The sequence below is a fragment of the Pristiophorus japonicus genome, chromosome 14 (assembly GCF_044704955.1).
Source record: "Pristiophorus japonicus isolate sPriJap1 chromosome 14, sPriJap1.hap1, whole genome shotgun sequence".
Lineage (NCBI taxonomy): Eukaryota > Metazoa > Chordata > Chondrichthyes > Pristiophoridae > Pristiophorus > Pristiophorus japonicus.
In genome coordinates this window covers 174,522,063-174,545,256 of record NC_091990.1, presented here as the reverse complement: position 1 = coordinate 174,545,256, position 23,194 = coordinate 174,522,063, and the positions used below count along the sequence as shown (strand labels likewise).

Here is a 23,194-nt window from a genome sequence, read left to right as displayed (position 1 = left end):
GAAAACATACGCTTTAATGAAGGATCTGTTGGCACCCGAGAAACCAGCAAGCAAGTCGTTTGAAGAATTGAGCACACTGGTAAGAGACCACCTGAAGCCAGCGAGCAGCCTACACATGACCAGACACAGGTTCTACAACTACAGACGCTGTGTGGGCCAGAGCATACCCGACTTCGTGGCGGAACTTCGGAGGTTGGCTAGTTTATGTGAGTTCCTCGATGAACTGAGGAGAGAAATGCTGAGAGACTTTTTCAGTGGAGGAATAGATCACACAGGCATATTCCGAAAGCTCATAGAGACCAAAAACCTGACCTTAGAGGCAGCAGCACTGGTTGCACAGACATTCTTGGTAGGGGAAGAAACAACAAGGTTGATTTACAATGCAGGTACGACAACTAATGAAATAATGGAACAAGGATTTCACAGCATTAGACAAGCTGCTATCCCCACACACAGACAAAACCGGCAACAGAAGCCATCAAGGGCCACAGGAACGGCCGTTCACACCTCATCAACCCACAATGCGAGCAATCAACTACAAACTGTGAGAAGCTCAAGAGAGATCAGACAGACGCAGCTCATTCTTTACAAGCAGTCTGTGCTGGAGGTGTGGGGATGGGCACTCGTCAAGGAGATGTCGATTTCAGCAGGCTGTTTGCAGGAACTGTGAACATATACAGGCCATTTGGCCCGCATGTGCAAAAAAACGGCAGCTCGGCTGGTATACGAATCGGATAGGTCGGAAAGCGGACCAGAAGATGGTGGGGACAGTACCCGGGACACCGGTGTACAGCGGGTCAACACGATCAATGGCCGCTGCTCCTACGACAGGACGCCTCCTATAATGATGAGGGTCCTACTCAACGGGATATCTGTCAACATGGAGCTGGATACGGGAGCGAGTCAATCTCTCATGGGCACTCAACAGTTTGAACAACTGTGGCCGCATAAAAGAGACAGACCAAAACTCACAAGGGTCGACACCACACTAAGGACCTATACCAAAGAAATCGTACCAGTTCTCGGCAGCGCCATGCTCTCTGTCACACACAAAGGGACAGTGAACCGACTTCCCCTGTGGATTGTCCCCAGAGACCCCCCCAGCACTGCTGGGAAGAAGCTGGCTGACAAAACTAAACTGGAAATGGGATGATGTCCATGCCATGTCATTAGAGGAACAGACCTCCTGCTCAACAGTTATAAAGCGATTTGAACATCTCTTTCAGCCAGGCATGGGCACGTTCAAAGGGGCTAAAGTCAAAATCTACATCACACAGGATGCTAGACCGGTCCATCACAATGCCAGAGCTGTACCCTATGTGATGAGGGAACAGATTGAACACGAACTAGACAGGCTTCTGCAGGAAGGCATTATATCACCTGTGGAATTTAGCGACTGGGCAAGTCCCATCGTCCCAGTCATGAAGCCTGATGGATCCGTACGAATCTGTGGGGACGACAAATCTACCATAAAGAGAGTCTCCCTACAGGACCAGTACCTGCTGCCCAGAGCGGAGGATTTATTTGCCACATTGGCTGGAGGTAAATTTTTCTCAAAATTAGCCCTCACATCTGCGTATATGACGCAAGAATTGACCGAGGAATCCAACCTACTCACCACCATCAACACACATCGAGGCCTTTTCATATACAATCGATGCCCATTCGGCATCAGGTCGGCAGCTGCTATATTCCAGCGCAACATGGAGAGTCTGCTCAAGTCCATCCCGGGGACGGTTGTATTTCAAGACGACATACTTATCACGGGCAGGGACACTGACTCCCATCTCCATAATTTGGAGGCAGTACTAAGGCGGTTGGATCGGGTAGGCCAACGAATCAAGAAATCCAAGTGCCTGCTTCTCGCACCCGAGGTTGAATTTTTGGGCAGTAGGATTGCCGCTGATGGAATCCGTGCAACAGAGTCCAAAACAGAAGCAATTCGCCTGGCACCCAGGCCCCGAATGTCTCAGAACTGCGCGCCTTTCTCGGGCTACTCAATTACTTTGGGAACTTTATGCAGAACTTAAGCACGCTGCTGGAACCTCTCCACGTGCTACTCAGGAAGGGGTGCGATTGGTCTTGGGGGGACGCCCAGGAACGCGCCTTCAATAAGGCACGCAACCTTCTGTGTTCCAACAGTGTTTTGACTTTCTTTGATCCAGGTAAAAAGCTAGTTCTCACATGCGATGCGTCAGCGTATGGGGTCGGGTGCGTTTTGCAACATGTCAATAGTGCGGGCAAATTACAACCCATAGCTTATGCCTCCAGGTCGGGTACTGAATGGTAGAGAAGGAGGCGCTCGCGTGCGTGTACGGTGTCAACAAGATGCACCAATACCTTTTTGGGGCCAAGTTGGCATTAGAAACCGACCACAAGCCCCTCACGTCCCTCCTATCCGAGAGCAAGGCAATAAATGCCAACGCCTCGGCGCGAATTCAACGGTGGGTACTCATGCTGGCGTCCTACGACTATACCATAAGGCATAGACCAGGCACAGACAACTGTGCCGACGCGCTCAGCAGGCTACCCCTGGCGACCACGGAAGGGTCTGACGAACAGAACTGTGAGATAGTCATGGCAATCAATGCCTTTGAGTCCACAGGTTCGCCCATGACGGCTCGCCAAATCAGAGCCTGGACGGCCAGCGACCCCATGTTATCCTTATTAAAAAGATGTGTCCTAACCGGTGACTGGGCAGAGGCTCGCGATGCCTGCCCCGAGGAATTAAAACCCTTTCACAGACGCATGCATGAGCTATCACTACAAGCAGACTGCCTGATGTGGGGCAGCTGCGTAGTCATGCCTCTGCGAAGCAGAGAGGCATTTGTCCGGGAGCTCCACCGCGAGCACCCGGGGATCATTCTCATGAAGACCATAGCCAGATCCCACGTCTGGTGGCCTGGTATTGACGCGGACTTGGAGCTCTGCATCCGAAGGTGCACCATTTGTGCCCAACTCACAATGCCCCCAGGGAGGTTCCATTGAGCCCCTGACCCTGGCCAACCAAACCATGGTCGCGGGTGCACGTAGACTATGCGGGCCCATTCATGGGCAAAATGTTCATCGTAGTTGTAGATGCATTTTCAAAGTGGATCGAATGCACCATTTTAAACTCGAGCACAACCTCCACCAATGTGGAGAGCCTCGCAACCATGTTTGCAACGCACGGAATCCCTGACTTATTAGTCAGTGACAATGGTCCGTGCTTCACCAGCGCAGAATTCCAAGACTTTATAATTGATCACGGCATAAATCACGTCAAGACGGCACCGGTGAAGCCAGCCTCCAACGGCCAGGCGGAGAGAGCAGTGCAAATCATTAAACAAGGCATGCTTAAAATCCAAGGTCCCACGCTGCAGGGTCGCCTGTCGCGACTGCTGCTGGCATACAGATCTCGTCCGCACTCATTGACTGGGATCCCCCCTGCGCAACTGTTGATGAAAAGGACTTTAAAAACAAGGCTCTCATTAATCCTCCCAGACATGCACAAAATTGTTGAGGCAAAGCGCCGTAAGCTGACTGAGTACCATGACAGAAATTCGAGGGGGAGATGGAATGAGATAAGGGACAAAGTGTTTGTACTAAACTATGGCAGGGGTCCCAAATGGCTTGCAGGGACAATAACGGGCAAGGAAGGAAACAGGCTACTGGTAGTACAAATGGACAATGGCAAAACCTGCCAGAGGCATGTAGACCAAGTCAAAAGCAGATTTACCAACAACACTGCGGAACCAGAGGCAGACTACAATGTGGAACTCGCACCACATCTGGTGGACAGACAGAGGGAACAACCTGAGGAAAGGGCAATTCCAACAGACAGCCCAGGCGAGTCAACAACAATCACACCAATCGAAACAGACAGCCCAGGCGAGATACCAGTAACCACACCCAAAGAAAAACAGACACCATGGTAAACAACTGAACCACAACTCAGACGCTCCGCGTGAGAGCGCAGACCACCTGAGAGACTGAACCTATAAAGACAATAAGACCTTGGGGGAGGGTGATGTCATGTATCTTACATTATCATATATAACTGTATCCTAACATGCTATACATGACTGTAATAAGATATGACCTGTAACCACAAGTAGACCTCACCACCAGGGGTGCGCTTGCAAGAGACAGGCATATAAACACAGGTCTCAGGCAAGTGCAGCATTCCAGAGCTGTGAAATAAAGGTGCAGGTCCAGAGTGACCTTGACTTCACTACATGCCTCGTGTGAATCTGTACTGAGGGGACAGGACTTTACATGTGTCTTAACTGGTGACTGGGCAGAGGCTCGCGATGCCTGCCCCGAGGAGATCAAACCTTTCCATAGGCGCATGCAAGAGCTGTCACTATAAGCAGACTGCCTGATGTGGGGCAGCCGAGTAGTTATGCCTCTGCGAGGCAGAGAGGCATTTGTCCGGCAGCTCCACCGCGAGCACCCAGAGATCGTTCTCATAAAGGCCATGGCCAGATCTCACGTCTGGTGGCCTGGCATTGACGTGGACTTGGAGCTCTGCGTCCGTCGGTGCACCATTTGTGGCCAACTCAGTAATGCCCCCAGGGAGGCCCCCCCAAGCCCCTGGCCCTGGTCCACCAAACCGTGGTCGTGGGTGCATGTAGACTATGGGGGCCCATTCATGGGCAAAATGTTCCTCGTAGTCGTTGATGCATTTTCAAAATGGATCGATTGCACCATTTTAAACTCGAGCACCACCTCCACCACTGTGGAGAGCCTGAGAACCATGTTTGCAACGCACGGCATTCCTGACATATTGGTCAGTGATAATGGTCCGTGCTTCACCAGCGCAGAATTCCAAGATTTTATAATTGACCACGGCATAAATCACGTTAAGACGGCACCGTTCAAGCCGGGCTCCAATGGCCAGGCGGAGAGAGCAGTGCAAATCACTAAACAAGGCATGCTTAAAATCCAAGGTCCCATGCTGCAAGGCCGCCTGTCACGACTGCTGCTGGCATAAAGATCTCGTCCGCATTCATTGACTGGGGTTCCCCCCACGCAACTGTTGATGACACGGACTTTAAAGACAAGGCTCTCATTAATCCTCCCAGTCATGCATGAAATTGTTGAGGCAAAGCGCCGTAAGCTAACTGAGTACCATGACCGAAATTCAAGGGGTAGGTGGAATGAGATAAGGGACAAAGTGTTTGTACTAAACTATGGCAGGGGTCCCAAATGGCTTCCAGGGACAGTAACAGGCAAGGAAGGAAACAGGCTACTGGTGGTACAAATAGACAATGGCCAAATCTGCCGGAGGCATGTAGACCAAGTCAAAAGCAGATTCACCAACAACACTGCAAAACCAGAGGCAGACTACAATGTGGAACTCGCACCACACCTGGTGGACAGAGGGAACAACCTGAGGAAAGGGCAATCTCAACAGACAGCCCAGGCGAGACACCAACAATCATACTGAATGAAACAGACAGCCCAGGCGAGATACCAGCAATCACATCGAAAGAAAAACAGGCACCAAGGCAAACAACTGAACCACAACTAAGACGCTCCATGCGAGAGCGTAGACCACCTGAGAGATTGAACCTATAAAGACAATAAGACCTTGGGGGAGGGTGATGTCATGTATCTCACACTACTGTACATAACTGTATCTTACCATGCTTTCCATTACTGTAACTAGATATGACCTGTAACCACAAGCATACCTTACCACCAGGGGTGCACTTGCAGGAGACACTGCATACCTGTTCCACACAGGTATATAAAGACAGGTCTCAGGCAAGTGTGCCATTCGAGAGCTGTGTAATAAAGGTGCAGGTCCTGAGTGACCTTGACTTCAGCATGTGCCTCGTGTGAGTCTGTACTGCAGGGACAGGACTTTACACTACTCATACATTTGTTTGGTGGCAGGCGGGGTGCTTCTTAGTGTTTTGTGTAAAAAGTTTACACACACTCTCAGGGCATGGTTTGTCATACTGTGCATGCTATAACACAGATTACATTAATTTACAGATACAAAAATAAGGTTTATTGATATATTGGAGTGCGGATGTTCAGCGAATGGCCATTCTTAGCTGAGTGCTTGAGGGAGGCTGAGGGATTGGGCGGGGGGTGATGGTGCTTGAGATAAAAGATTCAGCAACATGGCCCTGTGTCAGCAGTAGGTGTTGGGTTTGACACCTCTGCAGTCAGCCTGATTCTGTGGCTTGGCGGGGCGAAATGCTGGGCTGCAGGAACAGCCCTGTATCCTCTGGTGCTATCCCAACTCTATGCTCAGATCGTCAAATATCCACTTTCGTGGCAAAGACAGGAAGGCAGATTATTATCTGAATGGCAAATGGCATGCGGGCCTTCATAGCGAGAGGATTTGAGTATAGGAGCAGGGAGGTCTTACTGCAGTTGTACAGGGCCTTGGTGAGACCACACCTTGAGCATTGTGTGCAGTTTTGGTCTCCTAATCTGAGGAAGGACATTCTTGCTATTGAGGGAGTGCAGCAAAGGTTCACCAGACTGATTCCTGGGATGGTAGGACTGACATATGAAGAAAGACTGGATCGACTAGGCTTATATTCACTGGAATTTAGAAGAATGAGAGAGGATCTCATAGAAACATATAAAATTTTGACGGGATTGGACAGGTTAGATGCAAGAAGAATGTTCCCGATATTGGGGAAGTCCAGAACCAGGGGACACAGTCTAAGGATAAGGGGTCGGCCATTTAGGACTGAGATGAGGAAAAACTTCTTCACTCAGAGAATTGTGAACCTGTGGAATTCTCTACCGCAGAAAGTTATTGAGGCCAGTTCGTTGTATGTATTCAAAAGGGAGTTAGATGTGGCCCTTATGGCTAAAGGGATCAGGGGGTATGGAGAGAAAGCAGGAATAGGGTACTGAAGTTGCATGATCAGACATGATCATATTGAATGGTGGTGCAGGCTCGAAGGGCCGAATGGCCTACTCCTGCACCTATTTTCTATGTGTCTATGTGTTTTGACCATGTTTGTTATGTCTGCAGGGTTGCGCTACAGAAAGGGACTACATTTTCTTACGTGTGCGCCTGAGCGTGATGGAAGTTTCTTGTCCTGCCAGGAAGCGGGCCGAGTAGGCCGGGGGGGTGGGTGTGGGAGCTGAGTCAGTCACAGCTTGTGTTAATTCACACACCACCTTCCTTAAAAGGATGAAGGATGGAGCAAGACCTAGCATGTGATACAGAAGTGTGCTCCCGTGGCCAAAGCTCTGTCAGCATTCATCTGCCTGGATCAAGTGGACTTTTCAACTGTGTGTGCGTGTGTGTGTGTGTGGAGAATTTCAAGTTTACTCGCTCTCATTCTGCTGTGCGGGTGTTTGTTGAAAACAGTAACAAACTTTTAGGTGGATATATTAAATAAATGTCAATTCATGTATCTGTAGTAACATATTTAGAGCTGTTTATTATTTTTAAACTCTGCAAACCAAGAAAGGAAAATGTTATTTTTAAAACGTTAGAACTGTTTCCTCCAATATCCTATTGCAATTCCGGTCTTGTGGCTGTTTCTACCTTGTGCAGGGCTGGGATTTTACTGAGGTGGTGGCGGGTAGCATGCTGCGGGATGGAGTCCAGGACACTCGAGTCAAAGGCAGAGTCTCGGTTGAGGAGATCTTCGAAGTGCTCCTTCCAGCGGGCCCTGACTGCCTCAGTGTCCTTGTTGACACAATTCCGGTGCACTGGCAACAAAGTGTCCCAGAAACATATTTAAACAAATTCATGAATAGATCTTCAGTGGTGCGATTGGTTATGTTATAAAATAAAATAGCGCTTCGTTGGACCTAGTGCACAGTAAGTCATCTTGCCCCTTGTATCTGCTGAAATTCAAATTTGTACAACATAAAGACCACAAGACACTCCAAAAGTATTCTGCCATCAATCATCACTTGAGTCATGTCATTCACAATGCATGTTATCTCTACTTGGAAACAGGCCTACACAACCTCGAGACAAGTTAGGTGAACTGCTCCCTACCCTCTGCCAATGACCCTTAGCTCCGCTACAAGGAGCGATGAGTTACTACCCAAGCAGGATATTCCTGGTCTGATTTCCCCCCACCCTTACCACCATTAGTGCAGGGATGTAATCTTCGCCCAACGTCTCCATAGTAGCCTCAACTCGGCAGAAGCCAAATGGAGCGGGGGTGGGGGTAGATGTGCCTTCATTCTCTCCTCTTCCCCAATTCCACGGCACTGAACATTAATGGTCAAATGCTCAATGCTCCCATATTTTAAAAGAAACAGGAAACTCCCTTCTTCCCAGACTCTATTCCATTCAGGAGCTCGCACCAGTCTGTGCACTGGAATTCTCCATATCTGTTCCATACATGCAGGTACAGCAAGCAATAAGAAAGCAAATGGCATGTCAGCCTTTATTACAAGAGGATTTGAGTATAAGAGTAAAGATGTCTTACTGCAATTATATAGGGCCCTGGTGAGACCACACCTGAGTATTGTGTACAGTTTTGGTCTCCTTACCTCAGGAAGGATATATTTGCCATAGAGGGAGTGCAACAAAGGTTCACCAGGCTGATTCCTGGGATGGGGGGATTGTCCTATGAGGAGAGATTGAGTAGATAATGCCTATATTCTCCAGAGTTTAGAAGAATGAGAGGTGATCCCATTGAAACATACAAAATTCTTACAGGGCTTGACAGGGTAGATGCAGAGAGGATGTTTCCCCTGGATGCCAGTCTAGAACCAGGGATCACAGTCTCAAAATACGGGGTCAGCCATTTAGGACTGAGATGAGGAGAAATGTCTTGACTCAGAGGGTGGTGAATCTTTGGAATTCTCTCCCCCAGAGGGCTGTGGAAGCTCAGTCTTTGAGTGTATTCAAGACAGAGAGCAATAGATTTTTGAATATTAAGGGAATCAAGGCATACGGGGGTTGAGCAGGAAATTGGAGTTGAGGTAGAAGATCAGCCATGATCTCATTGAATGGCGGAGCAGGCTCAAGGCTCCTGCTCCTAATTCTTACGCTTTCATGTCCCATGTTTTGTGGCAGATGCAATCAGACAGGTGACAGGCACAGGAAAGAAACATACTTGTGAGCTAGGAGCATGCAGCTGAGCAGATAGTGCAATGAATAGCATGCCTAACGTCTTTATCTCAACATCCATCTTTATCCTATTATGCCTCTGCAAAGCACCTTGTGATGGTTTGCTGCATTAAAAACACTATATAATATTATATTTTGAAAATGAGAATGTATTGCATCTTTTATTCACGATGGTCTGGTCATAATTCGTCATGATTACCTTTAACAGCACTTGACCTACCAACGGAATGAGCTGAATAGGTCACTTTCTAACCTCTGCCACCACCCCGCACCCCACTGTTGGACACCCACAACAACAGGGTACTTCATCCACCTGGTTGAGAACCAAAGACCAGATTATGCTGCAAGGAGTTTCACCTCATTCAAAATTCACAAAATTGGCTACCTCACCCTCAGAGGCAACGGAAATGACAGATAAGCTTGGTGGTCAAAGCTGCGTTCTGTGTAACTGAGGAGATGGTGCTGGGAGGGTTATCAGCACCTTTAGGGGTTCTTAAACTTAATATCAGCTGCCTGTGTCAACAAACATTTGTCAGCATATCACCGTGACAGAGGCCTGACCAATACTGATGACAGCTTCTCCATACTACTTGCTCATCACTTATAGTAGTGTTACAACATAACTGCAGTCTTCAGATGACTGGCAAAACGCTGACTATGCCTTTTATTCTCTTGCCACACAGCTGACAGCCTTCTCATACTGCAGGAACAATTGTGTAAATTAGAGACACATGTGACCCTAAATAATGAAGACAGCAAAGATGTACTCAGTGGTCACATTTTCCTCGTGGTAAAAGAGGATGTGAAAGATTTAGTTCAGACGGCGCTGAAAATTTCAGTTTGAAAGTGGTGATGAAATTCCTACCTCTCTCAGCTTAACATGCAATGCTTCTGGGGCAAAAAAAGAGTGGGAGGGAGAAATAGGGGCGAAGGAGAAGCAAGAGCGAAAATGAAGAGAGAGATAAAGGATACAGATAGAGAAAGAACGCACAATAGAAAGTGAGAGCAAAAAGTGAGAGTGGAAAAAGGAGAGAAAAAAAAGTGTGTGAGGCAATGAAGAAGGGAAAGGACTAACATGGCGAAGACAGTTAGGCTTAATCCATAGTCTCCTTCAAAACACACGAGACTACTGTATTCCAGCCACCAGATGGTGCCCAGATCACTGTTCCACATTCTGCAGATCCCCAGCTAGCTTGCGGACTTTGAATTTCAGGCACGTATATTTATTTATAACACCTTTGCTCTAGTTGTTCTTTGGGATGGTATCACCATCTTCCTCGCTGCCATGCTCGACCTCACAGTCGACAAGCTCCCCACTGGAGTGGAACTAAACTACAGAACCAGTGGGAAGCTGTTCAACCTTCGCCGTCTCCAGGTCAGGTCCAAGACCACCCCAACCTCTGTCGTCGAGCTACAGTACGCGGACAACGCCTGCGTCTGCGCACACAGAGGCTGAACTCCAGGACATAGTTGGCGTAGTTACCGAAGCGGATTAAAGTATGGGCCTTACGCTAAACATCAGCAAGACAAAGCTCCTCCACCAGCCTGTCCTTATCGCAGAGCACTGCCCAACAGTCATCAGGATCCACGGCGCGGCCCTGGATAATGTGGACCACTTCCCATATCTCGGGAGCCTCCTATCAACAAGAGCAGGCATTTACGACGAGATCGAACACCGTCTCCAGTGCGCCAGTGCAGCCTTCAGCCGCCTGAGGAAAAGAGTGTTTGAAGACCTCAAAACTGCCGCCAAGCTCATGGTCTACAGGGCTGTAGTAATAGCTGCCCTCCTGTATGGTTCAGAAACATGGACCATGTACAGTAGATATTTCAAGTCACTGGAGAAATACCACCAAAGATGGCTGCGTAAGATCCTACAAATCCCCTGGGAGGATAGATGAACCAACATTGGCGTCCTCGACCAGGCCAACATCCCCAGCATCGAAGCACTGACCACACTTGATCAGCTCCGCTGGGCAGGCCACATAGTTTGCATGCCAGACATGAGACTCCCAAAGCAAGCGCTCTACTCGGAACTCTTTCACGGCAAACGAGCCAAAGGTGGGCAGAGGAAACATTACAAGGACACCCTCAAAGCCTCCCTGATAAAGTGCAACATCCCTACTGACACCTGGGAGACACTGGTCAAAGACCACCGTAAGTGGAGGAAGTGCATCCGGGAGGGCGCTGAGCACCTTGAGTCTCATCGCCGAGAGCATGCAGAAATCAAGCGCAGGCAGCAGAAAGAGCGTGCGGCAAACCTGAGCCACCCACCCTTACCCTCAACGACTATCTGTCCCACCTGTGACAGGGACTGTGGTTCTCGTATTGGACTGTTCAGCCACCTAAGAACTCATGTTAAGAGTGGAAGCAAATCTTCCTCGATTCCGAGGGACTGCCTATGATGATGACGATGATGATTCCCAGGCCTGCCTGGCTCCCCCTTATACCCAAAACTGTTATATCAACCAACAACAATCTTAACACTGAGGATGAACATTCACAGAGTGTATATAGAAGATTGGCAGCCATTATTCCTGCTTTAATGTTCAATGCTGACTGCAATCGTGTTCCTGCAGTTGACCCTTCAACACAAACAATTTGCCTCTTGAACCAATTTACTGGTTGGGGTATCTGAGGGGAAGCTCATGTTGTATCATTTAAAAAATCCTCAAACTGAAACAAGAAATGTAACTTTTTAAAATCCGTTTTAATGGATATCTCAAAGTGATGGGTTTGGTTTCAGTTCTGGTAACTCTTTTCTTAATTTCCTCTGTTGTCGGTAGCTTCATGCATAAGCTTTCTAATTGGTTCAATATAGGCTCCTGCTCCTCCTTTCCAACTGTTTTTTAAAAATTATTTTCCACAGTACAAACAGTGGACCAACTAACCAGATAATACAAAACAAGCAAAAGGTCACCCACCTGAAACATTAACTCTGTTTCTCACGCCACAGATGCAGGCTGCCCTGCTGAGTATTTCCAGCATTTTCTGTTTTATTTATTTATTTTTGATTGGTTGTTTTTTCCACAGCAGAAACAGTGAACCAGACAGATACCAGAGGGAATTAATTTGCCCTTCCTTTCAATTGCCAGGACATTAAATAAATTTAAGACAGAAATAGACAGCTTCTTAAACGATAAGGGGATAAAGGGTTATGGGGAGCGGGCAGGGAAGTGGAGCTGAGTCCATGATCGGATCAACCATGATTTTATTGAATGGTGGAGCAGGCTCAAGGGGCCATATGGCCTACTCCTGCTCCTATTTCTCATGTTCTTATGAATGGCAGAACAGGCTTGAGGGGCTGAATGGCCTACTCCTGCTCCCATGTTCCTAAAATGCTAATTTACCTCCACACATGACCTGCGGGCCCCTTCGCTTTCAGTCCCTCTGCCTTTCCAACTGAAGACTCCCATTGGGAAGCTTCCTTGTTCTGCCTTTCAGTTCCAGGTTCCTGATTCGCTGTGATGGGCATGGCTCTTGCCTGTCACTCTCTCCCTGCCCCACTTTGCCCTAAAATCTCTCTTACTTGCTGGTTTTATTCTGCCCTCGCCCCTCACCCAGCAATCCTGCTTGCTCCCAGGACTGCTCTGCTCAGCATGCCCCTCAACTTTCTGAGAGATGTGCTGTAGAATCATAGAATTTGACAGCATGGAAGGAGGCCATTTCATCGAAACATAGAAAATAGGTGCAGGAGTAGGCCATTCGGCCCTTCGAGCCTGCACCACCATTCAATAAGATCATGGCTGATTATTCCCTCAGTACCCCTTTCCTGCTTTCTCTCCATACCCCTTGATCCCTTTGGCCGTAAGGGCCATATCTAACTCCCTCTTGAATACATCCAATGAACTGGCATCAACAACTCTCTGCGGTAGGGAATTCCATAGGTTAACAACTCTCTAAGCGAAGAAGTTTCTCCTCATCTCAGTCCTAAATGGCTTACCCCTTATCCTAAGACTGTGTCCCCTGGTTCTGGACTTCCCCAACATCGGGAACATTCTTCCCGCATCTAACCTATCCAGTCCTGTCAGAATCTTATATGTTTCTATGAGATCCCCTCTCATCCTTCTAAACTTCACTGTATAAAGGCTCAGTTGATCCAGTCTCTCCTCATATGTCAGTCCAGCCATCCCGGGAATTAGTCTGGTGAACCTTCGCTGCACTTCCTCAATAGCAAGAACGTCCTTCCTCAGATTAGGAGACCAAAACTGAACACAATATTCCAGGTGAGACCTCACCAAGGCTCTATATAACTGCAGTAAGACCTCCCTGCTCCTATACTCAATTCCCCTATGAAGGCCAACATACCATTTGCCTTCTTCACTGACTGCTGTACCTGCATGCCAACTTTCAATGACTGATAAACCATGACACCCAGGTCTCGTTGCACCTCCCCTTTTCCAAATCTGCCGCCATTCAGATAATATTCTGCCTTCGTGTTTTTGCCAACGAAGTGGATAACCTCACATTTATCCACATTATACTGCATCTGCCATGCATTTGCCCACTCACCTAACTTGTCCAAGTCAACCTGCAGCCTCTTAGCGACCTCCTCACAGCTCACATCGCCACCCAATTTAGTGTCATCTGCAAACTTGGAGATATTACACTCAATTCCTTCATCTAAATCATTAACGTATATTGTAAAGAGCTAGGGTCCCAGTACTGAGCTCTGCGGCACCCCACTAGTCACTGCCTGGCATTATGAAAAGGACCCATTTATCCCGACTCTCTGCTTCCTATCTGCCAACCAGTTCTCTATTCACGTCAGTGCATTACCCCCAATACCATGTGCTTTGATTTTGCACACCTATTGTGTCCATGCTGGCCAACAAGAGGCTATCCAACCTAATCCCACTTTCCAGCTCTAGGTCTGTAACCCTGCAGGTTACGGCATTTCAGGTGCACATCCAAGTACTGTTTAAATGTGATGAGGATTTCTGCCTCTACCACCCTTTCAGGCAGTGAGTTCCAGACCCCCACAACCCTCTGCATGAATAAATTTCCTCTCAAATCCTCTTTAAACCTTCTACCAATTACTTTAAATGTATGCCACCTGGTTGTTGACCTCTCCGCTAAGGGAAATAGGACCTATCTATCCACTTTATCTGGGCCCCTCATAATTTTATACACCTTAATGAGGTTTTCCCTCAGCCTCCTCTGTTCCAAGGAAAACAAACCCAGCCTATCCATTCTGTCCCCATAGCTAAAATTCTCCACTCCCGGCAACATCCTCGTAAATCTCCTCTGTACCCCTCTCCAGTGCAATCAAGTCCTTCCTGTAATGCGGTGAGCAGAACTGCATGAAGTATTCCAGCTGTAGCCTAACTAGTATTTTATACAGTTCAAGCATAACCCACCTGCTCTTGTATTCTATTCCTGGCTAATAAAGCCAAGCATTCTGTATGCGATCTTAACCAACTTATCTACCTGGCCTACTACCTTGAGGGATCTGTGGACATGCACTCCAAGATCCCTTTGTTCCTCTATACTTCTCAGTGTCCTATCATTTAATGTGTATTCCCTTTCCTTGTTAGCCCTCCCCAAATGCATTACCTCACACTTCTCCGGATTAAATTCCATTTGCCACTGTTCTGCCCACCTGATCAGTCCATTGATATCTTCCTGCAGTCCGCAGCTTTCTTCTTCATTATCTACCACACAGCCGATTTTAGTATCATCTGCAAACTTCTTAATCATACCCCCTATATTCAAGTCGAGATCATTGATCTTTACCACAAAAAGCAAGAGACCCAGTACTGAGCCCTGCAGAACCCACTGGAAACATCCTTTCAGTTGCAAAAACACCCATCAACCATTATCCTTTGCTTCCTGCCTCTGAGCCAATTTTGGATCCAATTTGCCACTTTGCCCTGGATCCCATGGGCTTTTACTTTCGTGACCAGTCTGCCATATGGGACCTTATCTAAAGCATTGCTAAAATCCATCTCCTCGAAAATTTCAATCAAGTTAGTCAGACATGACCTTCCCTTAACAAATCCGTGCTGATTGTCCCTAATTAATCCATGTCTTTCTAAATGTGGATTTATCCTGTCCTTCAGGATTTTTTTCCAATAATTTTCCCACCACTGAGGCTAGGCTGACTGGCCTGTAATTACTCAGTCTATCCCTTTCTCTCTTCTTAAACAAAGGTACCACATTTCTCTGTGATCTCCAGTCCTGTGGCACCACACCTGAAGCCAGAGTGGATTGGAAAATGATGGTCCAAGCCTCTGCTATTTCCGCTTTTGCTTCACTTAACAGCCTGGGATACATTTCATCCGGGCCTGGGAACTTATCCACTTTCAAAGCTGCTAAACCCCTTAATACCTACTCTCAGAATTTTTATGAAATTAATTAATTAATGAAATTTGTTTCACCTAATATTTCACACTCCTTCTCCTCGATAGCAGTGTCTGCAGTGCCCCTCACTTTTGTGAAAATAGACGCAAAGTATTCATTAAGAACCATACTCACATCTTCCATCTCCACACAGATTACCCTCACTGTCTCTAATGGGCCCTACCCTTTCTTTAGTTACCTTCTTGCTCATAATATATTTATAAAACATCTTTGGGTTTTTCTTGATTTTACTTGCCAAGAATTTTTCATGCTCTCTCTTTGCTTTCCTAATATCTCTTTTAATTTCACCCTTGAACTTTCTATACTCCTCTAGAGATTCTGCAGTATTTAGCCCTCGGTATCTGTCATAAGCTTCCCCTTTTTTCTTTATCCTACCCTGTATGTCGTTAGACATCCAAGGGGCTCTAGCTTTGTTAGTCCCACCCTTTTTCTTTAAGGGCACATGTTTGGCCTGAACCCTCTGGATCTCCTCCTTGAATGCCCCCCACTGCTCTGACACTGATTTACCTTCAAATAGCTGTTTCCAGTCCACTATGGCTAAAACACCTCTCAGCTTAGCAAAGTTGGCTTTTCCCCAATTAAGAACTTTTATTCCTGATCTATCCTTGTCCTTTTCCATAACTGCATTATGATCACTAGCACCTAAATGCTCTCCCACTGATACCCCTTCCACCTGCCCAGCTTCCTTCCCTAAAACTAAATCCAGTACCATCCCCTCCCATGTTGGGCTTGCTACATACTGGCTAAAAAAGTTGTCTTGTATGCATTTTAGGAATTCCGCACTCTCTATAACCTTCACACTAATATTGTCCCAGTTCATATTAGGATAGTTGAAATCCCCTACTCTTACTGCCCTATAGTTTTTGCACTTCTCAGAAATTTGCCTAGATATTTGCTCTTCTATCTCCCTCTCACTGTTTGGGGGTCTATAGTACACGCCCAGCAGTGTGATCGCTATGTAACACAAAATAAATGAAGCCATGAATCAAACTATGAATGGTATCGAAGTGCAATTGCAGTTTTCCTATCAAATGATGGCAGCATATACCAACCTACTGGTGCATGCTCTCCAGCTGAAAAGGGAATTTTAAATCCCTCATTATGATACAGAATTGCTTCAAATGGAAGTGGTTCAATTTGACTTGACTGCCTGCGTTTTGAACTTTGTCCTGCACAGTTGGAGGCATTCTTACCAGCATAGGCAGTAAATGACTGCAATGGGCTTGTGTGTGTACAGTTGTTTAAAAATTCCTATTTTAACATTCAATTTCTGGCTCCTGGACATCCACTGATTTGGGGGGAGTGGGTTCTGTACAGGGCAGGAATTAATAAACCACATCACATGTTTATGCAGCCTGGCTAAGTGTTCAGCAAACGCATGGGCAGAAAAGGTGGTGACTGCTAGAACATGTGGTGTCTCAAACTGTAGTTCTTCAGGTGGTATTCCAAGTTGTAGGAATGAGTGGTCTGCCCGGTTACACTGCAGCACTGCTACCCAAGTCAGGGCTGCCAACAGTGGCAGTGCAATACCATAAATACAGCATTAGAGACAAATATTTAAATAGATCATCAGCGTGGAGTTCAGCAAGGCTTAATTCAGATTTCCAGCATGCCCATCAATGCAAGGAATGTACTTCTACATTATGACTAACATAAGCCTGCTTAACAGAGAGCTCCCCCTGTTGGCTCAGTTGATAAGAACGTAAGAACAAAAGAAATAGGAACAGGAGAAGGCCATACGGCCCCTCGAGACTGCTCTACCATTCAATAAGGTCATGGCTGATCTGTTCATGGACTCAGCTCCACTTCCCTGCCCGCTCCCCATAACCCCTTATCGTTTAAGAAACTGTCTATTTCTGTCTTAAATTTATTCAATGTCCCAGCTTCTACAGCTCTCTGAGGCAGCAAATTCCACAGATTCACAACCCTCTGAGAGAAGAAATTTCTCCTCATCTCTGTTTTAAATGGGCGGCCCCTTATTCTAAGATCATGCCCTCTAGTTCTAGTCTCCCCCATCAGTGGATACATCCTCTCTGCATCCACCTTGTCAAGCCCCCTCATAATATTATACCTTTCAATAAGACCACCTCTCATTCTTCTGAACTCCAATGAGTAGAGGCCTAACCTACTCAACCTTACCTCATAAGTCAACCCTCTCATCTCCAGAATCAACCTAGTGAACCTTCTCTGAACTGTCTCCAAAGCAAGTATATCCTTTCGTAAATATGGAAACCAAAACTGCACGCAGTATTCCAGGTGTGGCCTCACCAATACCCTGTATAACTGTAGTAAGACTTCCCTGCTTTTATACTCCATCCCCTTTGCAATAAAGGCCAAGATACCATTGGACTTCCTGATCACTTGCTGTACCTGCATACTATCCTTTTGTGTTTCATGCACAAGTACCCCCAGGTCCCGCTGTACTGCGGCACTTTGCAATCTTTCCCCATTTAAATAATAACTTGCTCTTTGATTTTTTTCTGCCAACGTGGATGACCTCACACTTTCTAACATTATACTCCATCTGCCAAATTTTTGCCCACTCACTTAGCCCACTCACTGCATCATCATCATAGGCAGTCCCTCGGAATCGAGGAAGACTTGCTTGCAGGTCAAAAAGTTCACAGGTGTTTCAATTAAGGACCTAAAATTCCAGGTCCTGATCTAAATCTGTGCGTGGATTTTTTTAACGTGTGGTGACCGTTGTACACGAGAACCACAGTCCCTGTCACAGGTGGGACAGATAGTCGTTGAATGGGTGGGACTGGTTTGCCACACGCTCTTTCCGCTGCCTGCGCTTGATTTTTGCATGCTCTCGGCGATGAGACTCGAGGTGCTCAGCGCCCTCTCGGATGCACTTCCTCCACTTAGGCCGGTCTTTGGCCAGGGACTCCCAGCTGTCAGTGGGGCTGTTGCACTTTATCAGAGAGGCTTTGAGGGTGTCCCTGTAACGTTTCCTCCGTCCACCTTTGGTTCGTTTGCCATGAAGGAGTTCCGAGTAGAGCGCTTGCTTTGGGAGTCTCGTGTCTGGCATGCGGACAATGTGGCCTGACCAGTGGAGCTGATCGAGTGTGGTCAGTGCTTCAATGCTGGGGATGTTGGCCTGGTCGAGGACGCTAACGTTGGTGCGTCTGTCCTCCCAGGGGATTTGTAGGATCTTACGGAGACATCGTTGGTGATATTTCTCCAGTGACTTGAGGTGTCTACTGTACATGATCCATGTCTCTGAGCCATACAGGAGGGCGGGTATTACTACAGCCCTGTAGACCATGAGCTTGGTGACGGTTTTGAGGGCCTGGTGGCAGATTTGGGGATAACTGCAGTGTGTAACTGAGATGCAGAAAAGAGAGTTTCAGTTTGGATCGCTGCTCATTACTAAGTTTGCTTTTATCAACTGGGCAGCCAGGGCACAATAATTTACCTCAGCACCTGTGGGCTGGGGAGGAAAGCTAGTCAGATTCTCAGCTTTTAATCCCTGTTGGAAAGGACATATTTGTGGACACTGAGAACAGGAAACGGCTGGGCCGTGATAAACTCCATGATTAAATCGCCTACCAATGGCTGACCAGGCCCACCAGGAATTTTACCTCAGCTGCATCAACAACGCCAATACATTTAGTCTGGCAATTTCGTGCTGCCTGCACAGAGGGAATTTTCCGAGGCTTTGCACTGTGCCTTCATTTGAATGCAGCTGGTGTGTTTTCTGAATGCTTTTTGCGCCATGCACTGGGAACATAGAGGTCCAGAGTTCTTGGGACAGGAGCAGAAACATGTAGACAGCTTCTTAAAGTGGCAATGGGCCTCCTATTGCGGCAAAGTTTGAAACCAGGCATTTTCTACTGTATTCTATACTGAGATGAGACATGAGTGTGCCAACGCCCAGAGCTGGTCTCCAGTCATCTTGATTAATCTTTACCGCTGGACCAAGACCTAGCTCTGTCAAGCCCGTGTGGCGGCTGGTGTACAACGGCCAGCCCACGTTAAAAAAATCCACGCACAGGCATCTTCCACCCTTCAGGATGTAGTTTGGGATCTGGAATATTAGGTCCTTCATTGAAACACCTGCGAACTCATCCCTTTTTGGTGTGGAAGCAAGTCATCCTTTCGAGGGACTGTCTGATGATGATGATGGTCGGAAGAATAGCTTATGTTCGGGAAAATGTTTTTAATTATAGTGGCCAGCTTGAAAGTTGAAATAAAATGAAAAGAAGCAAATAACCGGAAGAAACAAGCATTAATGCAAATCCCCCAAAACAGGACTCATCACAGACCGAACAGATTTAAAGCTACTTCTGCTTGCTGTGTGCATGTAGGAGCGTGCTTTGCTCCAATTTTTAAAGGTACACAGTGCAAGTCTGGGACCAAGGGCAGAATGCATTTTAATTCCCAGGGTAGTAAAAGCACGTTCCCAATATATCCAACTGAAAGCTGTAATGAGACTAGTGCCATGAATCAGTGCACACTTCCTTCACCACCCACTGTACGCCCATCAAAAAAAACCCAGGGGCAAGCACAAATCAGCACACAGACGTCAATCCCAGTATTGCGCTACCTCTGTGCCTGGCATGAAAGTCATCACCCGCGCACGGGAGGGGAATTTCAGCACCTTGAGGGAAGTTAACTTGGAGGAGGAACACACGAGAGAAGCCAGCACCTGTGGAATGGCACTCCAGCGAGAGTCTGTATCTTCAGAAAGGGAAGGGAGAAAAGAAGTTTAAAAAAATAATTGTGTCAGAGGTTGTGAACCTTTCTGTCTTCACCCAGATCCCCCCCTGGGTGATCCTCTGCAATGTGGCTGTGATAATTGCCTGACAGCCTGCTTTCAGGCCTCGATTAATATCACACTGAGCCAACCAACAGGAGGCAGACGGCAGTGAACTGTTAATAAGGCACTCTCGAACCCTCTCTCACTTCCCTGTGGGGCAGATTCCTTTTTTTACACTCTGTGTCACCCTCCCATAGCAACAATTGCTGAAATGTCTCAAAGCATCTCGCACTACAAATTATTATTGAAGTACAGTGACTTTAATGTAGGGAAATGAACAGGGTAGGGAGAAATCTAATCTATGTGCTGCCGCTCCCATCACATGAATGCTTTAAAAACATAAATGTGTTTATTTTCCCCCCCGGATCCACAGATTCAGTTTCTGTCACATTCTTCTTCCAGAAGTATCTCCTCACCTTATGTCCAATCTGTTAAAAAGCCCTTGGTTAAAATCAGACAAACACACACACCTCCCAGCATGCACATTCTTGAAAGCAGCCCAGGTAGTGGATGCTCTATGTTAATTCTGCGACTACCATTGGGTACATTCAAAATGAGAAGAAGACTCGGCCTCTCAAGCCTGCTCCGCCATTCAATAAAATCATGGTTGATCTTCTACCTCAATTCCACCTTTTCGCACTATCCCCATATCCCTTGATTCCCTCAATATTTTACCATGGCGCTCTGCTAAATGGTAGATTTAATATAAATTCTTTTTTTTGCTGCTTTCAACAATGTTCTCTCTGTTTTTAGATACAGGGGCTAACTTTGAGTGGGCAGCACAGCTGGACTCAATGATATTATCTGTGGTGCTGGCTTCATTTGGATGAGGTATCTCTTCTGATTAAAGCACAGCTCCCCTTTGTAGTGAGGTTGTGGTTAAAGGACCGTATGCTGAACTCTGTTTCTAAAGGTTGACTGCATTTTAATGCAATCTGCATCTTGCATCAATGTGCAAACACCAGGCTCTCAATACTTAAATGACAGAGATTGTAACCTTTCAAAGCTGCGACATACAAGAGGTAGCTAAAGTCAAACACTACACAAGCAGATCATTGGCATCCGAAGCAAGGGATGGTTGAAGAATCTAGGATTGTTTAATGTGGAGAAGCGAAGGCTCGGGGAAGATGTCGGGGCAGAAATCCCGGCCTCTCCTGGTCCGTACGAAGGGTGTACGGAGTGTGTACGGACCCAGGAAGGCATCGGAAAAGCCGGTTTTCAGTGCACAATGCACATGCGCTGAAAACCGGCTTTCCCGATCCTGGAGCTTGACAGATCCTCCGTATCACCACATCCAGGACATTCGCATGGGAAAGATCGCGGAATTTACCCATATCTTGCCCAGCGCATGTCCTGAAAACATAGCCTACTTTTATAGGCATAAGAGTTTTAAAACATACAAAAACATAAAATAAAATTTAACAAACACGTTTTATTGTTGAAAACCCTCCCCACTACGGTAAGTTTATTTAAAACCATAATTAAAAATTTTTTTAAATCGGATAAATATTTTCTTTTATAAGACATTAATAACGTTAATGTAAATTAATCTTAAATATGTAGTGTATATTTTCTATTTTTTATTAGTGTTTTGGTGCTTGGGGGCTGTTTCTCAATCATAATAATGGGAACTCCTATTTACGGAGTTCTCATTATTATGAATGAGAAAATACTGTAGCTTGATTGGCTACCCAGAGCCATGTGACTCCAACTCCGTCCTACGGACGTCCCGCAGTGCACGCACTGCGACGCGCAGGGAGTGGAGGCCTCAGGACCGGGATCTCGAGTGGGCGCAGCAGGAACAGGTAAGTGCGCATTTTTTTTTTCCCCTTTTTCAGTCGTTTGCCTGCGGGAAGACCTCGGCCGGGATTTCGAGGCCATCATTTATGTATTCAAAATCATTAAGGGAATAGATAAATTGAACTCTCATTTGTTTGAGATTGTCACAAACGCATGGGCATGGGTACAAGCTTAGAAGGGGGATGATCGCGGAGAGTTTAGAATTAACAACCTTATGTAGGGAGTGGTAAATGTGTGGAACAGACTGCTCAGGGAGGCAGAGACTGTTGAAAAATGCAAGGTAGAATTGAATAGATATTTGAGGACAGAGGAAATTTAGGGATATCATTTTTGGAATCTGTGCTTTCTTCTATTTCCTACGGTAAGGAATAACAATAGACCATTATCACTTATGCTAAGGAGTGTAGTTAACGACTGCAGCCATATTGACTTGTGCATTGTGTATACTTTAGCATAGGCATATAGAGATATTTGATCCAAGTTAAAAAGCATTAACATTAAGCTACTATTATTTAAATACATGTGCCCCTCCGTGACTGTGAGCACGTCTTCACCCCACGTGACACATGCAGTACAAGAGCACAGGCCTGTTTGTTGTTCTGTTGTGAGTGTAGTGTTGCTATATATTTACCTGCTTCACTTCAGTATTTACGATAACCTGAACCATGTCCTCCATCTTCAATACACAGTCAAACCTGGAACAAGAAGATCCCTGCTATTAGAATGAAAAGCTCCATTATTTCACCTTCTGTATCACAGCTGTCACTTCCCATACAATATGCTGAAATAGAGCTTATACGTCCCTGGTGAATGGGCGAGTCATGCAGACCAGAAAGGTCGCAGATTTGATTGCTGGTTTGTACTGTTAGTTGATCTCAGCCTGAGTCGCGGGCATGTTAGAGTTGGCCTCAGCACCCCGAGGTCAGGAAGAGTCTTGATCCTCCTCACCATCCAGTGTCTCCCTGCTGGTAGTCACGAGGACAGGATTGGGCTGGGCTGTGATTTCTGTTCACAGTCAAATGACTTGCCATCGCTCACGGTCAAGGCTCACACATGAAGAATGGCCACTTAGTTGAAGAACCAGCACTGTGGAACTGTACTCCTGCATGGAGTTAATGCCTTCGGGAGAAGGAAAAACTGGCAATAAAGAAACTAAATTGTTGAAGCAACTTGAAATTACACTGAGGGCAAGAGCAAGTCTAGTGTCACAA

At 46.6% G+C, this 23,194-nt stretch overlaps 1 protein-coding gene across 2 annotated transcripts in view; it reads right to left on the bottom strand.

Annotated features, from left to right (window-relative positions):
- Positions 1-23,194, bottom strand: part of LOC139280239 (cytosolic 5'-nucleotidase 1A) — a 96,136-nt gene that overhangs the window by 47,513 nt on the left and 25,429 nt on the right. For both annotated transcript variants that reach the window (XM_070899867.1, XM_070899868.1), the window contains exon 2: positions 22,615-22,678. In XM_070899867.1, the coding sequence (XP_070755968.1) occupies positions 22,615-22,659 (45 nt within the window). In that variant the 5' untranslated portion in view covers positions 22,660-22,678. The remainder of the gene's footprint in view (positions 1-22,614; positions 22,679-23,194) is intronic.